The sequence below is a fragment of the Panthera tigris genome, chromosome E2, assembly GCF_018350195.1.
Source record: "Panthera tigris isolate Pti1 chromosome E2, P.tigris_Pti1_mat1.1, whole genome shotgun sequence".
NCBI classification, from domain to species: domain Eukaryota; kingdom Metazoa; phylum Chordata; class Mammalia; order Carnivora; family Felidae; genus Panthera; species Panthera tigris.
In genome coordinates, this window is record NC_056674.1 from 15814228 (window position 1) to 15828692 (window position 14465).

At 51.0% G+C, this 14465-nt stretch overlaps 1 protein-coding gene across 9 annotated transcripts in view; it reads right to left on the reverse strand.

Moving 5' to 3' along the window:
* SIPA1L3 (signal induced proliferation associated 1 like 3) overlaps positions 1-14465 on the reverse strand; it is a 238350-nt gene that overhangs the window by 83393 nt on the left and 140492 nt on the right. For all 9 annotated transcript variants that reach the window (XM_042969314.1, XM_042969309.1, XM_042969308.1 and 6 more), the window contains 3 exons: positions 11312-11442; positions 3191-3379; positions 2170-2344 (listed from right to left, as the gene is read on the reverse strand). In XM_042969314.1, the coding sequence (XP_042825248.1) occupies positions 2170-2344; positions 3191-3379; positions 11312-11442 (495 nt within the window). The remainder of the gene's footprint in view (positions 1-2169; positions 2345-3190; positions 3380-11311; positions 11443-14465) is intronic.

Genomic DNA, 14465 nt, shown 5'->3' on the forward strand with positions numbered 1-14465 from the left:
CAGGACTCAGTGTTGCTCTTACCCAAATCCCTAAACTTCAGCCCTAAAGGCCCTGCACGGTGGGTCCTGCCTGCCTTCCTCACTTCATCCTCTCTCTACATGAACTTCCCTGGACAACAGCCTTTAGACCTCGGGGCTTTTGCACGTGCTGTTCCTTTACGTGGAATACTTTCGGGCTCCTTCATTGCCTCTTTTATTCCAACTCACTCTCCTCAGGCCACATGCCATGTTCTCAAGGAGCCCTTCCCCACTCCAACATAAGATCAGGTGCCCCATACATGCTCCTATCATCTTGAACTGCCCAGGGAGGAAGGCTGGGAGGTTTCTGTGGAGTGCGTGAATGAGCCCACGAACCATGTTGCCAGGAACTCCAGGGTGTCATGTTCACCCCGGGAAGCCCATTCTTCCAGCAAGCTTTATCTAGTTGAAGGTGCTGGGGAAACAGTGGTAGAACAGGCCCAAGAGTCCCTGTTCTTGAGGCCTCACATTTTAGGGTGGGGGGTAGCTGTGACAGGTGAGGGCACTGAAGCCACAGCTGGTCAGTGCCAGAGCCAGGCCTGAAGCCAGGAGACCTTCAGGTGGCTGCAAGCCCAGGGCATCCCTGTCTGGTAGCTGGGGAGACTGGCCGGGAGCACTGTGCTCCTTGGGGTCCTCAGAGAAAATCCGCTTCCTGCAGAAGCCACATGGCAGCGGCTGGTGTGCCCTCGAGTGCTGATTCTCTGCGAGGCACTGTGCCAGCATCTGACGCTCACGGCCAACTCGGGGACGGGGGAAAGACTATGGCCGTCACTTCGTGCAGGACGCTGACCCTCAGGAGCAGGCATCTGTCTGAGAAGGCGGACAGTAAGTCTCTGCTTCCTTTTTCTGAGCACACTGCCCCCACACTGAAGGAATCACCAGCGGAACCACTCCTGCTGCGGGCTTCCAGAGCGCCAGGAGTGGACAGGATGCAGGCAGCTCGGGGAGGCCAGGCAGGTCCAGGGTCTGACACAGAGCGAGGGCTCAGTAAGATAGTTCAACACCGCGCTCCCGAGGTAAACACAACTTTACAGATGAGGAAACGGAGGCAGAGACAGCCAAAGCCACTGGTCCAACACCCCTAAACGAGCAATGGCTCATTCCTCCCACTGCTTCCTTCAACAGACAACAGCCATAAGCACCCGCCTAACACTTCATCCGTGTCTCTAAACGTGGTCTCATCTGGGCCTCCCTTCTCCAGATGAGGAAACTGAGGCATGGCCAGGTAAGGTGAGGAGCCAGTGATCAAGCCACAGCCCCATCGCTCAGGGCCCGACTCAGCCTAAGCAACTATCCCAGCTACAGCTCACCTCTAAGGGGTCCTTCCCATAGGGAGCCGTGACGCCAATTTACAACATCACTCTTCCAACCCCCCAAAACTGCCAGGACACATTTTAATCCTATAGATCATATATAAACATATTATGCACATAGATGCATATTTATGTGTGGAAATGCCAGAACGGGTATGTTGTACCTCGCACCTGCCTTAAGAAACAGACCACCTGCCACCAATACTCTTGTGAAAATGTGAGTATCGTTTCCTAGTTATATCCACACTCTCCCTGGAGGCAACCACTACCTTGAACGTCACGTCCATCACGGCCTTGCTTTTCTGTAGTTTTCCTACGTCAGAACAACCCCCCAGACAATATACTGTTGAATAAAAGCCATCTTTCGGCACCTGCTTTTGTGAGGCCCCCTGTCCACGCTCAACATCAAGTACGTGGCCTTCGTCCAGGCTGACGCCTGCAGCTCTAGTTCACTGCTGTCATTGCCACACAGCTCTCTGCCGCACAAAATACCACAATTCTGCCCGTGAACGCTGGGCACCATCCAAGCACTGGTGGTTATGAATATTCAGGACATCTCCCAACGCACATGTGCATGAGTTCCCAGAGGACATGTCTAGGAGCGCAACTGCTGACTCACAGGGTAGGTGGGTCTTTAAACTTTACTAGAACATGCCATACTGTTTTCCAAAGCGGTCGCACTCTCTGCACCCCCGTCAGCAGAGTCTGAGAGCTCCCACGGCTCTGCGTCCTTACCCAGGTATCATCAGGCCTTGTGACGTTTGCCCCTGGGGTGGCCGTGGGGTGGTGGTCCACCGGGATCCCACTGGTTCCCCCACGAGGCCACTGTGCCACTTACTCTTGACATCCAGCTGGGCGGCGTACTTGGTGAAGCCCTTCAGGCAGACCTTCTCCCCGATCAGGGAGAGGAACTCCTCAAAGGCGGGGCCGGCCTCCTCGTTGTTGTACATCTCCTCCTCCGAGCTCTGGCCGGCCTTGCAGTAGAGGATGCCCACTTTGTGTTTCCGGCACAGCTGCAGAGGCGGGCCGGGCGGAGACGTCAGAGGGAGGGGAAAAAGGGGCTTTCTCAGGTGCGGTGCCCAAGGAGCTCCTGGGGTCACACAATAACTCGGGGCCGCAGCCAGAGAGGAGGGAGAAAGGTGTGGGGGGCACATCCCAGTTGTCCCTCCCCTCCCCTCCCATTCCAGAGAGGCACAACAAGGTGTCACACAGCCCACTCTCGTTCTCTCTACGGAGGGCCACGCCACTCTCAAGAATTAAGACACCGTTGCCTTGGCTGGCTACCCACAGGAGGTGGACTGGAACTGGCTAAGACTTGGCAAAAGGAAATTCTCCAGGGCTCAGGGCTCAGTGCAGTCAACTGTTTTCAGGGAGTGAGCCCTCAGTGACCACATGTTTATTTTATGTATCTCATTCTCTTGGTCACTGGTGACTGGACCTTGACAGACACCTGACCTAAGCGTGGGCCAGTCAGAAGCTCTCCTGGGACCAAGAGTCAGCTAGCTGGGGTCTGCACGTGGCTGTTATTCTCACAGAAACTCTGGGAGCTGTGGGAGGATGGAGAAGCAAAGGGAGCCAGTGTACAGAGATGGGAACATGACCCCTAGCCTGTCCCCCACCATGAAACCTGGTGGCTGTCTCATCCCCAGACCATTTTCCTCCTGAGACCCAGTCATATTCTTGCTCTTGGCTCCCTTGGAATTTGATTAAGAGATCCCTCTTTTTACCTAAACTAGGTTAGGTGGGTTCCTATTCTTGGAAAAAAGAACAACAACAAAAAAGACCAAGACAGAAAGAGGTACCAGGATGGGGCTGCAGGCTACGGTCCCAGGGGCCCCCCACCCGGAACCCCGGCTCACCCCTTGTTCGTCGAGCTTCAGCAGCTGCTCGGTCACCTTGGGCGTGTTGAGAGCCAGCCTCAGGCAGTGGATGTTGAGCTCCGGGATGACATACTCCAGGGCATCCTTCAGGGGCAGGCCCCGCCCCGTCCCATGCTTTGTGGCTGTGGGTGTGGCGTCCTCCAGGATGGATCCCCGCAGGGTGATGAGCTGTTTGAGGGAGAGAAGAGAAGGTCAGGAGGCTCTCAGGACCCAGGAAGGAACAAGAGCCCATGAGGGTGTCCTATTCTCAGAGCAACGTGTGCGATGGTCAGAGAAGCTTGGGTCCCAGGGCCAGCCTGGGGTTTGGACCAGGACTTGAGCTTGCCGCCTCCTGCTTGTGTGATCTTGAGCAAGCGCCTTCAGATCTCTGGGCCTCAGCTTCTCTTTCACGAAATGGGTACGGTGACGGCATCAAAGCCCAGAAGAGCGCCGGGAGGATTAAGTGGATGAGTCAATGAGACAACGGATGGAGCACACCTTTATCCGTCAACAAATACCGACTACGTGCCCCGGAGACCTAGCCCTGTTCTGGGTGCGGCAAACAAAACAAAGACCCAACTGGTCTTCACCCGACTGGCATTTAAGTGGGGACACAGATTATGTCAGCTAGTAAGATGTATAATGAATAAAACAGGCTCCACAAGGCAAACCCTCAACGAACACTGTCTTCATTACAACACGTGTGAACATATTACTGTAGTAACACGGTTGGTCTGTGGTGGGGCCCAGGCATCTACGTACATGTGCATATACATATTCATACTTATACCAATGTATACTTACACAGACACACACACACACACACACACAGACACACAGACACACACACACACACACACACGCACACACCCCTTTTCAGTGCCATTCAGATGATTCTGCTGTGTAGCCAGGATTGAAAACTTTTAGTCAGGCCAATCACGGCCACCTCATTTCACTTTCCCAGATGGTGCTTTCCATGTTTTTCCTATAGCTGGCCACATGACTAGCTACAGGTAATGAAATGTGAGGGGAATTCAGCTGGGGAAGGACTTCTTGGACACATTTGCTTCCCTTCGTTAAAGGAAAGCCCCTTTCCACCAGCCCATTTCTTCTTGCTAAGGACACTGGTGTGAGGGTAAGATGTTTGGGGCTGTGGCAGCCATCCTGTGTTTGCGAGGAAAGAGACAACAAGAAAACCAGAGAAGTCCATCTCTGCAGCTGCCCACCTCCAGGCTTCTTGTTAGAGAATTAAAATAACCCTCTATTTGTTTTAGCTATGGTTACTCAGGTCTTCAGGTTTACTCTACAGGCAAAGCAGTTTCTAACTGATATACCTTTATAACAAAGTCGCATTTATGAAGGTGCAGTGGTACAACAGTAATTACCTAATTACGTGCACACGTCTGTTCAGGGGGAGGTTTTATCATCTCCATGTTGCAGATAAGAAAACTGAAGCTCCGAGAGGTTAGGTGCCTTCTCCAAGGTCACCACAGCTAAGTGACTAAACCAGGATTCCCACGCAGCCCTGAATTTTCCAAAACTTACAGCTTTCGCCGCTGACAGTGTTTTATTTTTATTTTTGGCTGTGAGGTACATCCTCATACAGTAAAGTACTCAACACATGGAAGCATACCTAAAGGAATGATCACAGAGTGAACACCTAGGTAATCCCCACCAAATCAAAAAAGTATTTTCAGCCCCCCAAAACTCCTTCCCTCCTCCCCAAAGGCAACTCCACCCTGACTTCAAACTCCAGAATTTATTTCTGCCTGTTTTGGAGCTTCAGGCAGTTTGTATTCTTTTATATCTGGCTTGTTTCTCTCAATGCTGTGGATATGAGATTGGCCACGTTGCTGTGAGAAGCGGCTGTATTGCCACAACGGATTTATTCCATTCTACTGTTGAGCACGGGAACCGCTTCCAGTGTTGGACAACTATGAACACTGCTCTTAGGAACACTCCCAGGAGCTCCTCTTATTGCACATGAACAAATCTTCTTTTGGGTCTATACCTAGGAGGGCAACTGCAGAGTCACTGGGCATGTTCATCTTTAATTTTCCTGAACTGCCCAAGAATATTCCAAGTGGTTGTACCAATTCATGTCCCGCTAGCCCTGAGAGTCCCTGTGGCTTCAGGTCCTCACTTGTACCAGCTCAGGCTTCTCTATCCGCAACGTGAGCTGACCATCAGGTGATGCCATGCCCAGGGCCAGGCACGCAGCTCCAGCCCCAGCAAGGCAGCATGACAGGGTATTGGCAGCAATACCGGGAAAAACACCCCCCCTCAGGGGATTGCTACAAGCACCCAAGATATACTTGAAGCTATGATATAAAGACTAAGGATGAGATGCCAGGGTGGCTCAGTTGGCTAAACATCTGACTTCAGCTCAGGTCATAATCTCGTGGTTCACGAGCCTAAGCCCCGCCTAGGGCTCTGTGCTGCAGCTCAGGGCCTGGAGCCTGCTTCAGATTCTGTGTGTCTCTCTCTCTGCCCCTCCCTGCTTGTGCTCTGTCGCTCTCTCAAAAAAAAAAAAAAAAAAAAAAAAGACTAAGAAGGATTAATCAGTAGTACCTGGAAAAACATGCCTGTCCTAAGTCAACAGACAGAAGAGGTGGCAAAAATAATGTGTCACGGCATTGCCTCTAAGCATACAGCTTGCCAAATAGGACCTGGGCAAGAGGCATGCATGGAAGGAATGGAGTGATCTTGTGTTCTGGAGTTCCCAGCTGTAGCCTTGGTAATTAATAAAAAAACAAGTCGCTTTTATCCTAAGGACAGTAGTCTTGAAACAGATCATGAAAAGCAACCATGTTGGATGCTTTGCCCTGCCAGTCTGGGAGGCCCTGGGATTGTGGGTTTCAATCAATGCACCAATTGGATCTGTTTTTGTATCCTGCTGAAACTGGCCCGCAGCGCCCTCTGCTGGGGCCAAGCAGAAGCATGGTCCTGCACCTCAGTCTTTCTCCCACTCTAGAGACAGGTGGCCTACTGTCACATTTTGGCTCTGAAGACTTGACCAAAAGCCACTACTTGAAAAGCTCCCAGCTTTGCCTTCTCTGCTGGGGAGATTAAGTAGGGCACTGGCAGGGCACAACGAGTGGCCATCTCTACTCTCCACCTGGTCCTGTCTGTCATCATTGCCTACCTGGCCTATGATGATAGCTGCCTTCTGGTCTCCCTGCTCCCACACCACTGCCACCCCGGCCCAGGCCACTCTTCCTGCAGCAGCTTGAGTCAGACCACGCCTCTCCTCTGTGCAGAACGGGCTAGTGGCTTCCCATTTCTCTCCAAGTAAAATCTATACACCCTGCTCAGCCTGCAAGGCCCTGTGTGACCTCATCCTCAACGATACCCGGCATCATCTCGCTGAGGGTAAGCAGTCACACGAGCCATAGAAAAGTCTCAAGGCCATGTATGCAGGGAGGTTTCTGTTTGCACAGGTTGTTCTTTGTTGGCTCCTGACTTAGATGCATTTTTCTCTGCTGGGCGGTGGGTGCACGTGTCGGGGACTTCTGGGAGGTCACCTAGGAGTCTGTCTGCCTGGATTCAAGTCCTGACTCTACCCATTCCTTAACTGTGTAACCCTGGGCAAGTTGCTTAATTTCTCTGTGCCTTTTTCCTCATCTATAAAATGCAGATAATGACTCTCTCAAAGGGCTGTAAAGATTCAATAAGATAATCCACATACAGTGCTCAGCTTTGTATCTGGCATCCAGTGAGCGCTCAATACATGTTAGCCATTATTATGTATACACGTGTCAAATGTATTTGTACAAAACCATATGCATAGTTAAGAATTTACATTTCACCTTTAATAGGAAGCTATAGTTGACTTTTCTCCCCACTTAACAATATGCTTTGGAGATTATTTCCATAAACACACACACACACACACACACACACACACACACACACACAGACGATCAGAGTTACCTACTGAATACAAATGAAGTCCTAGTCGATTCACACTATTACACTTGCTTTTTTCACTTAATAGGAGACTCTCCCTTTTCTACTTTGTACACTTACTTATATACTTAAATTCTTAATGAGTGACTGTTACTTTTTAAATAAAAAAGAAATGACAAATCCAAACCTCTAACCCTAAGAAAATCAAGGCCCATCAAAAACTCACGTTTGCTGGGCTAAGGGGGACTTGTTGGGCTTGGAGGCCAGACCGTCCCTGGTTGCCTGGGGTTTTCCTGTGTCCTGGGAGAGACACGCCAGCAAGGGGCTCAGGCCAGGGCTCGTCCTGTCCAGGCTGGGCGGGGGAGGGGGGCACTGTTCAGGCGTGTGATGCCAGAGCCCAGCTCCAAGTCTGTTCCTGCCCTGGCGGGAAGCTCAGTGCTGCCAACGCTCACAACCCATCTGCCGGGAGATATGGGCCCACTCGACTGTCTGCTCAGCGGCCGGGGGTGGCCATCTGGGGCGGGCCAGCCTGCTGGCCTGGAAAACAGCCCAGGCGCTTCACCCTGGACCCCACACCTTGGTTTACGGGAGCCTAAGATATGTACATGTGGACAGGAGGACAGAACTCTGCCCGTGAACTCCACCTTTGGTTCCTGGCATGGCCCTCGGACCCTGGCGGGGGGTGGTGGGGACAGTGACAGGCCAGGCTAGTAGTAGCATCTACCACTTGGAGTACTCACTGCCTTACAGCCTCAGGCTACCACCTCACGTGTGCGAGTCCATGAGAACCTTCCCTGCCGCTCTAGGAGACAGGGAACAAACAGCACAGAGCCCATTCACAGATAAAGAAACTGAATCCAGCGGTAAAGCCAACATGATCACATGGTTAATAAAAAACCAAGGTCACATGGTTAGTAAGTGGCAGAACTGGACTGAACCCAGGGCTGTCTATTCCCAGAGCTAGAATTCAAACCCCACAGGCAGTGTGCTGAGTGGTTAAGAGCCTGGGCCCAGGCCCCGGGAAGCTTTGGTCCATGTCCCAGCTCTGCCATTGGTGACTCTGACAAATGATGATCTCCCTGGGCTTCAGCCTCCCATCCTCATCTGTAGAATGGGAATAATGGGACCCATGTCATAAGACTGTTGAGAAGATTTGGGCTTCACACATATAAAACATTTAGGACACTGTCTGGCAAGAATGTGTGTTAAAAGTGTTAGCTATTATTGCGGATACTGCTGTTGTTACTACTGGGGGCTGTGGACTGTCCACCTTGTCGCCATGATAGGAAGGGCTTGAGGAAGAGGCACAGGAAACCTTGCTGGCCACTGCCCGCCCTCCAACTCAGGTGATGAGGTCCTCAGGTCTGAGTGCCCAGTAGGGCAGCTCCACCAGGAGCTGGGCTCGGGGCTGAGCCTGCATGCATGTGGGGTTAGAAAAAGGCCCGGTTGTGGCTGTGAACCTCATGGTGGGCCAAAATTCATAGGGCTGCCAGGAATGTGACAAGGGGACAGTAGACTGAGACCCTTACCACTGGCTAACTTCACTGGGGTCTTCCCAAGTGCCAGGCCAAGCACTGCCTAATGTGTAAGCCCACTGGATCCATGACTATAGAGATTGTAGGGACTGTGGGAAGACTGGGATTCCCAAGAGGGAAACTGAGGCTCTGAGAGGAGAAGCCAGGTGTACAGGTTCACAGCTGGTGAATGGCTGAACTAGGAATCCATACCAGGTCTCCAATGTGCCAGATGTGATCATGCCTCAGGACCTTTGCAATGGCTGTTCCCTCCGCCTGGAATGCTCTTATTCTAGATGTCCACATGGCTCCTTCTCTCATGTCCTTCAGGTCATTACTCAAATGTTCTCTTCCCAGTGATATGTCCTTGACCATTCTGCCTAAACACTGAACCGCGCCTTACACTTATCTCTTCCTTGCTTGACTTTCTACCTTGTCATCACTTACCACAGTGTGTAATTTATCAAAGTATGTGTGTATTGTCTGCCTCCCCCACAAGAGTGCAGCAGGGATGACAGGTAGTGGTGCTGGGTGAATCTCTGCCGTGTGGATGAATCCTGGACCTGTGTCCTGGGGCCTCAAGAGCCTCATGCCGATCCTGGGTGGGGGGGTGGGGGGACTGGAGGCTTGTTTTGTGGGTGTTGGGGCTAGGAAGTGCGTGGAAGCAGGCACAAGGCAGGAGCAGCACTGAGCCGGTTTCAAACTCACTGAATAGGAACCACAGCAGAAACAATATACCCCGACCCAACATCCCCGCACCCAAGTCTCATGACTCCCAGTACATGCAGTGCAGGCCGGTATTTTAAAAATTCATTCTACATATTCCATTTTTATTAATAAGAAACAGTAGCACAAAAGCGCTGGCACTAAGCTGAGTTTGTAACTCATCAGTGGGTCTGCTGTGCAGTTTTGAGCCCCGTCAGTGGAATCCCAGAGGCAGCCGAGTGGGGCTAGAGAGCAGGCCGACTCCTCCCCTTGCCACTTACTGGATGCTGCTTTGGGCAAAGCCCTCAACCTCTCAGGGCCTTGTTTCATCATCTGTCAATGAGGACAACCGGGCCTTCATCACAGAACTGTCGTGACACTTAAGTGAATGAATGTACATAAAGGGTAAAGAAAACATCCGACACAGTGTTATTAAGTAGATCTGCAATGTCACGGCGGTTGTAATGAAATATTATTTGCTAGTGTTTGTTATTTCACCCAGCAGTTCCCCAGATGACGTGACACAATCTGATGCCATGTGAGCTGTCACGTCACATTCTGCCCCAGTGCTCATCTGGCCAGAAAGGTGAGGAGAGGGAAGAGGGGCTGGGTGACAGAGGTGCCGGTGACGAGGAGAGGTGGGGGCGCTGTGGGACTGCCTCCTCTAAGCTGCCACAAAGCCTCTGTGTCATCCACTCCCCCTCAGCAAGAGGGTCTCCGTGAGGGGATGGGGCTAGGGTCCTCGGTGTACCATCTGCCAGTCTGGATGACATCCAGGCTCGGCTGGCCTCACACCCAAAGTCCTTGGCGGCAGCAGCAGGCTGCTGGGGTCCCACCAGGACCTGGGCAAAGGCCAGGAACAAGGCGGATGGGGCAATGCAGGGCTGAAGGAGACCCACTTTGGGGGGCCTGCCCAGCTGACTACCATCCCTTTCCTGGAAAGCTCTTCCTTACTTGGGTCTTTTGGAAGTCTGCTGTTTTTGCTGGCCTAGTGCCCCTCTTGGCAGAAGAACTGCCTCCCCCAGGTGATTCCGACTGAACTGTCAATTACAGTGTGCCGCCCTGTCCCAGTGGAGCACACGTGATCCAAGCAGAGCCAGTCAGAGTCCTTCCCACAGATTTGGCAGCAAGTGTCTCTTCCTTGTGGAGGAGACGTACAAAGACGTAGAAGAGTTGAGCAGCCAGTCTCCATTTTCCCATGACATGGAGAGAGCTTGCTGGTGGCAGAAGAGAAGAGAATGACATTCACAATGCAAAAAAGCAGAGCTTAGAGGAACAGAGCGGTCTGGAGGCAGAATATGGTGACATCATTTGAGTGCCTGGATCCAGCTATGCCTGAAGCTAGCCCTACCCCGCCCGGATTTGCAGTTATATGAACCGAAAAATTCTATTTCTGGCTTGAACCAGTTAGATTTCTGTCAATTACAATTGAGAGTCCTAATTGAGCAGGATGCCCCCAGCAGGCCTTGTTCCCTAGCCACGGCTGATATTTAGTCTAGGGGAAGACCTCCTCTGCCCAAACCAGGACAACGGGTTTCTCTACTCAGACTTGAAAGCGCTGCGAGTGTTTTGAGCTGAGCGGCACCAACAGCAGTGCCTGCTGTGGCTGAGATTCCCCAATTCCTGCCGTGCCTGAGGCTTGCTGCCTTAATTCTTTCCATTCTGCAGGACATCTCATGACCCTGAAAGGATCCCTTACACGTCTCCCTTTATTTCCTATTCTAACCAGAGTGAATCTCTTGTACAATGTAAGTATTGTGGGCTCTCCAAGATCCCAGTCCTGGCCTGGCCCCTTATTCACTGAGCCCATACAAGTCACTTCATTTCTCTGAGTCTTAGTCTTCTCTTCTGTAAAATGGAGACACGAACAGAAGTGCTCTCGGGAGGTTATTAGGAGGACTGCGTGAGGTGAAGCAGGGGAAGCACCTACCACAGAGGGTGAGGGGCTATCGAGCTGTAATTTACGTAAACTAATAACGGTGATGCCACTTACCTCACGGGTCCGGAAGATGATCCTGTACTGGTACTGAGGCCCGTGGTCCTTGTGGTCCTCCAACTTCTCCCGCTTGATGCTCACAGCCACTGGCCCCAGTTTCTCGTCCACACCAAAGTAATTGGCATGTTCTGAGAGGGAAGCGTTCAGAGTGAGTTCTCTGGGAAGGAGGGGTGATGCCCGGGGCAGGTTCTTGGGCAACCCACGGGATCCTGCTCACACAAACCTCCCGCCTGGTCATGGCCACACTCGACAGAGAGACTGACGGCAAGACCTGACTGTGCCACCTCAGCCAAGTCACAGAACTTTTTTGAGCCTCAGTTCCTCCATCCGAAAAACGGGCGCCCTGACACTACCCGTAACTCATCGAGTCGATGTGAGGTGAGGGTGAAATGAGACTACAGATATTAAATGCTTAGCACAGTGTCTGACACGTAAAAAACACAGCCTATGGTTATCCCAGATTTGCAAACGTCCATCATTGGCTCAGCTGCCAACCAGCCCTGTGAAGCGGTTAAGATTCTATTCTACCGCGCTGCTCGCAGGACTCAAATCCGGGGTGTCTGCCACTAGGTTAGATGGACGGCCCAGGCCAAGGCACTCCACAGCACTTTCATCAGGAAAACGGGAGCAGTAAGGCTGGACACACCTCTCAGCACAGTTGTGAGGATCAAACAGGTTAACAGGCATGAAGCACTTAGCACAGAGCCAAGTACACAGTAAGCACGAAAGAAATGCTAGCTCTTATCATCCCAGGGCGTGATGTTTGTCACAGAAAAGGGACCATGATTCAAGTCCCCAAGCATCGCTTTTAGCCAACCATGCTTCTACACACCTAGGATACTTAAACGCTACTCTTTTCCCTCCCTCAATAGAGCCACTGAATCATGGAGCAGGTCTCCTGTTCTCTCCCCTAAAGAGCAGCTGTCTCCCCCTTTCTCTAAAACATGCTGCTGTTTTCTAATCCTTCCAGCAAACAGTTTTTTCCAATGTGTAACCCAAGGGTTTCCTGCTTGTGGTGGATAGCCACCGGCAGCCTGTCTTGACTCAAGTCAACATCCACCCCTTGCCAGAAATTCCTTCCCATCCCGGTGCTCTGAATATTTAGCTGATGGTTCCTGTTCTCATGAGATGCTTTTAGTGAACCAAAAGCTTATCGAAGGCCTAAATAATGTGTTAATTAACGGTGCCAGTCAGACCAGTACCTGCACTGGGTTAAACCATCTCCCCAGCAGGTCAGAGAGCATAAGCAGTATCTGCTCCACAGATAATCGGTTCATTCCTAAACATCTGCAGGGCTTGTTCTGTTTTGTTTTCTCCCGAAGCATACCCAGCGCCCTGCATTCCTGGCATATAGCAGGTGCTCACTGAACAATGACCGATGAGGAATTTATAAACTTCCAGGGCTACCAAGAAGTCCAATTTTGAAAGAAAAAAAATTTTTCTTAAATAAAGCTCCCTAGTGAGTACTTACTATCTGCCCAATGAAGAACTAAGTGCTTTAATGTACAATTTTATTTGATCCTCACCAATCTTACGTTGGTATTTCTATATGTGAGTTGGAAACAATGTGTTCTCTGTTGGTTAGGTACAAAAATGTAGAATCAGGTTTTGACTGAGTCATTCAAATCCTCTACAGCCTGATTTCTTGACCACTAGATGGGTGAATTTCAGAGAGACCCTGTCAGCGTCTCCCACTGATTGTTTACTTCTCCCTGTAGCCTTATCTGTTTTTCACTTATATCCCCCTAACCCAGGTTGCCAGGTGCACAAACATTCACAACTTTTCTCATTAGCAACTGTCTGGAACTTTCTTTTTCCCCATCCTTTCGATTTCTGTGTCCTTTTGTTTTGGGACATGCGATGCTGCTACAATCGTCTCCATTCCTCACGTGAGGACAGAGTCCCAGGGGTGAAATATGTCATACAAGCTAATAAGCTATGACACAGGCACCCTGAACCCAGGGCTGTGTGGACTCCAATGCTGGAGCTCCAGAGCCTGCACGCACTCTGAGCCCTGTGGAATGACTTAGTTGAAATTTGTTAGGTTTGACTAGGACACTGGCTGAAAACAATTTTTTTAAATAGTTGCTGTGGAGTACTAGCTGCCTATCCATTCTATTCTGCCCTTCTTTTCAAGAAAAACCCTCTATTCTTAGGGGAGGAAAAGGGGATTTGTCTAGTTGAAAACCTGTATTTCCCAGCCTGCCTTGTAGATAGGAGTGGTCAATAAGCAGCAGTGGCTGGATGGGGCTTCTGAGAAAGCTTTTTAAAGGGAGGTGATTTGACAAGAGATCTGCCTTTTTGCCCTTACCCTTTCCTCTTTCTTTGCCTGGAAATATGGATGCGACAGCTGGAGCTGCAGCAGCCATCTTGGACCAGACCACCTGAGGGCTGGAGGACATGCACTAAGGATGGCATTCCACTGATGCTGAGGGGTAACCATACCAGCCCTGGGCTGCTGACCTCCAGACTTCTTTATATCATAGAAATAAGCTTCTATGTAGTTAAAGTCTGTCACTGGCAGTTATGAGCAATTCTAAACCAATACAGTTGTCAGCATTTAAAAATTAGGAGAATCCGCATAAAAAAAAAAAAAAAAAAAGCTTCATTTCAGGAGAATCCTGAAAGATCGGAAAGGCTGGCTTGCCTGTATTTCCTGCATGACAACAGTGGGCTGGAGCTGAGCAGGAGCTGCCCTTTGCCTCAGCCCTGCCCGGCTCCTGTAGCTGCCTGGGTTCTCTGCACGATGCTGTGTTGTCTCCTCAAATTGTCCCACCAGCACTGATGAACCTATTGATGCAGGAAGCCCATGTCTCCCTCATGTTAACACCTTCTAAACGTCAATAGCTCCACCTTCAGAGGGGATCCAGAACCTGCCTGCTTAGTCCCGCACTCATGGGCTCCCAACCTGGATGTGTCCATCATCCTCTCCTGCTTGGATTACTACAGCAGCCTCCTCCCTGGCTTCCCTGCTTCCCCCTCCCCCAGCATCTGTCCCCCAGGAGGAGGCTGTGAACACCTGAGTCACTTCAGGGCCTTCTCTGCTCCTCAGAACTCTCTTGTGGCTCCATCTCACTCAGGGCAAAGACAGTGAGAGTCCTCGTCATGACTCACAAAGTCCCACACTGTGTGCCTCGTCACCTCTCTCCCT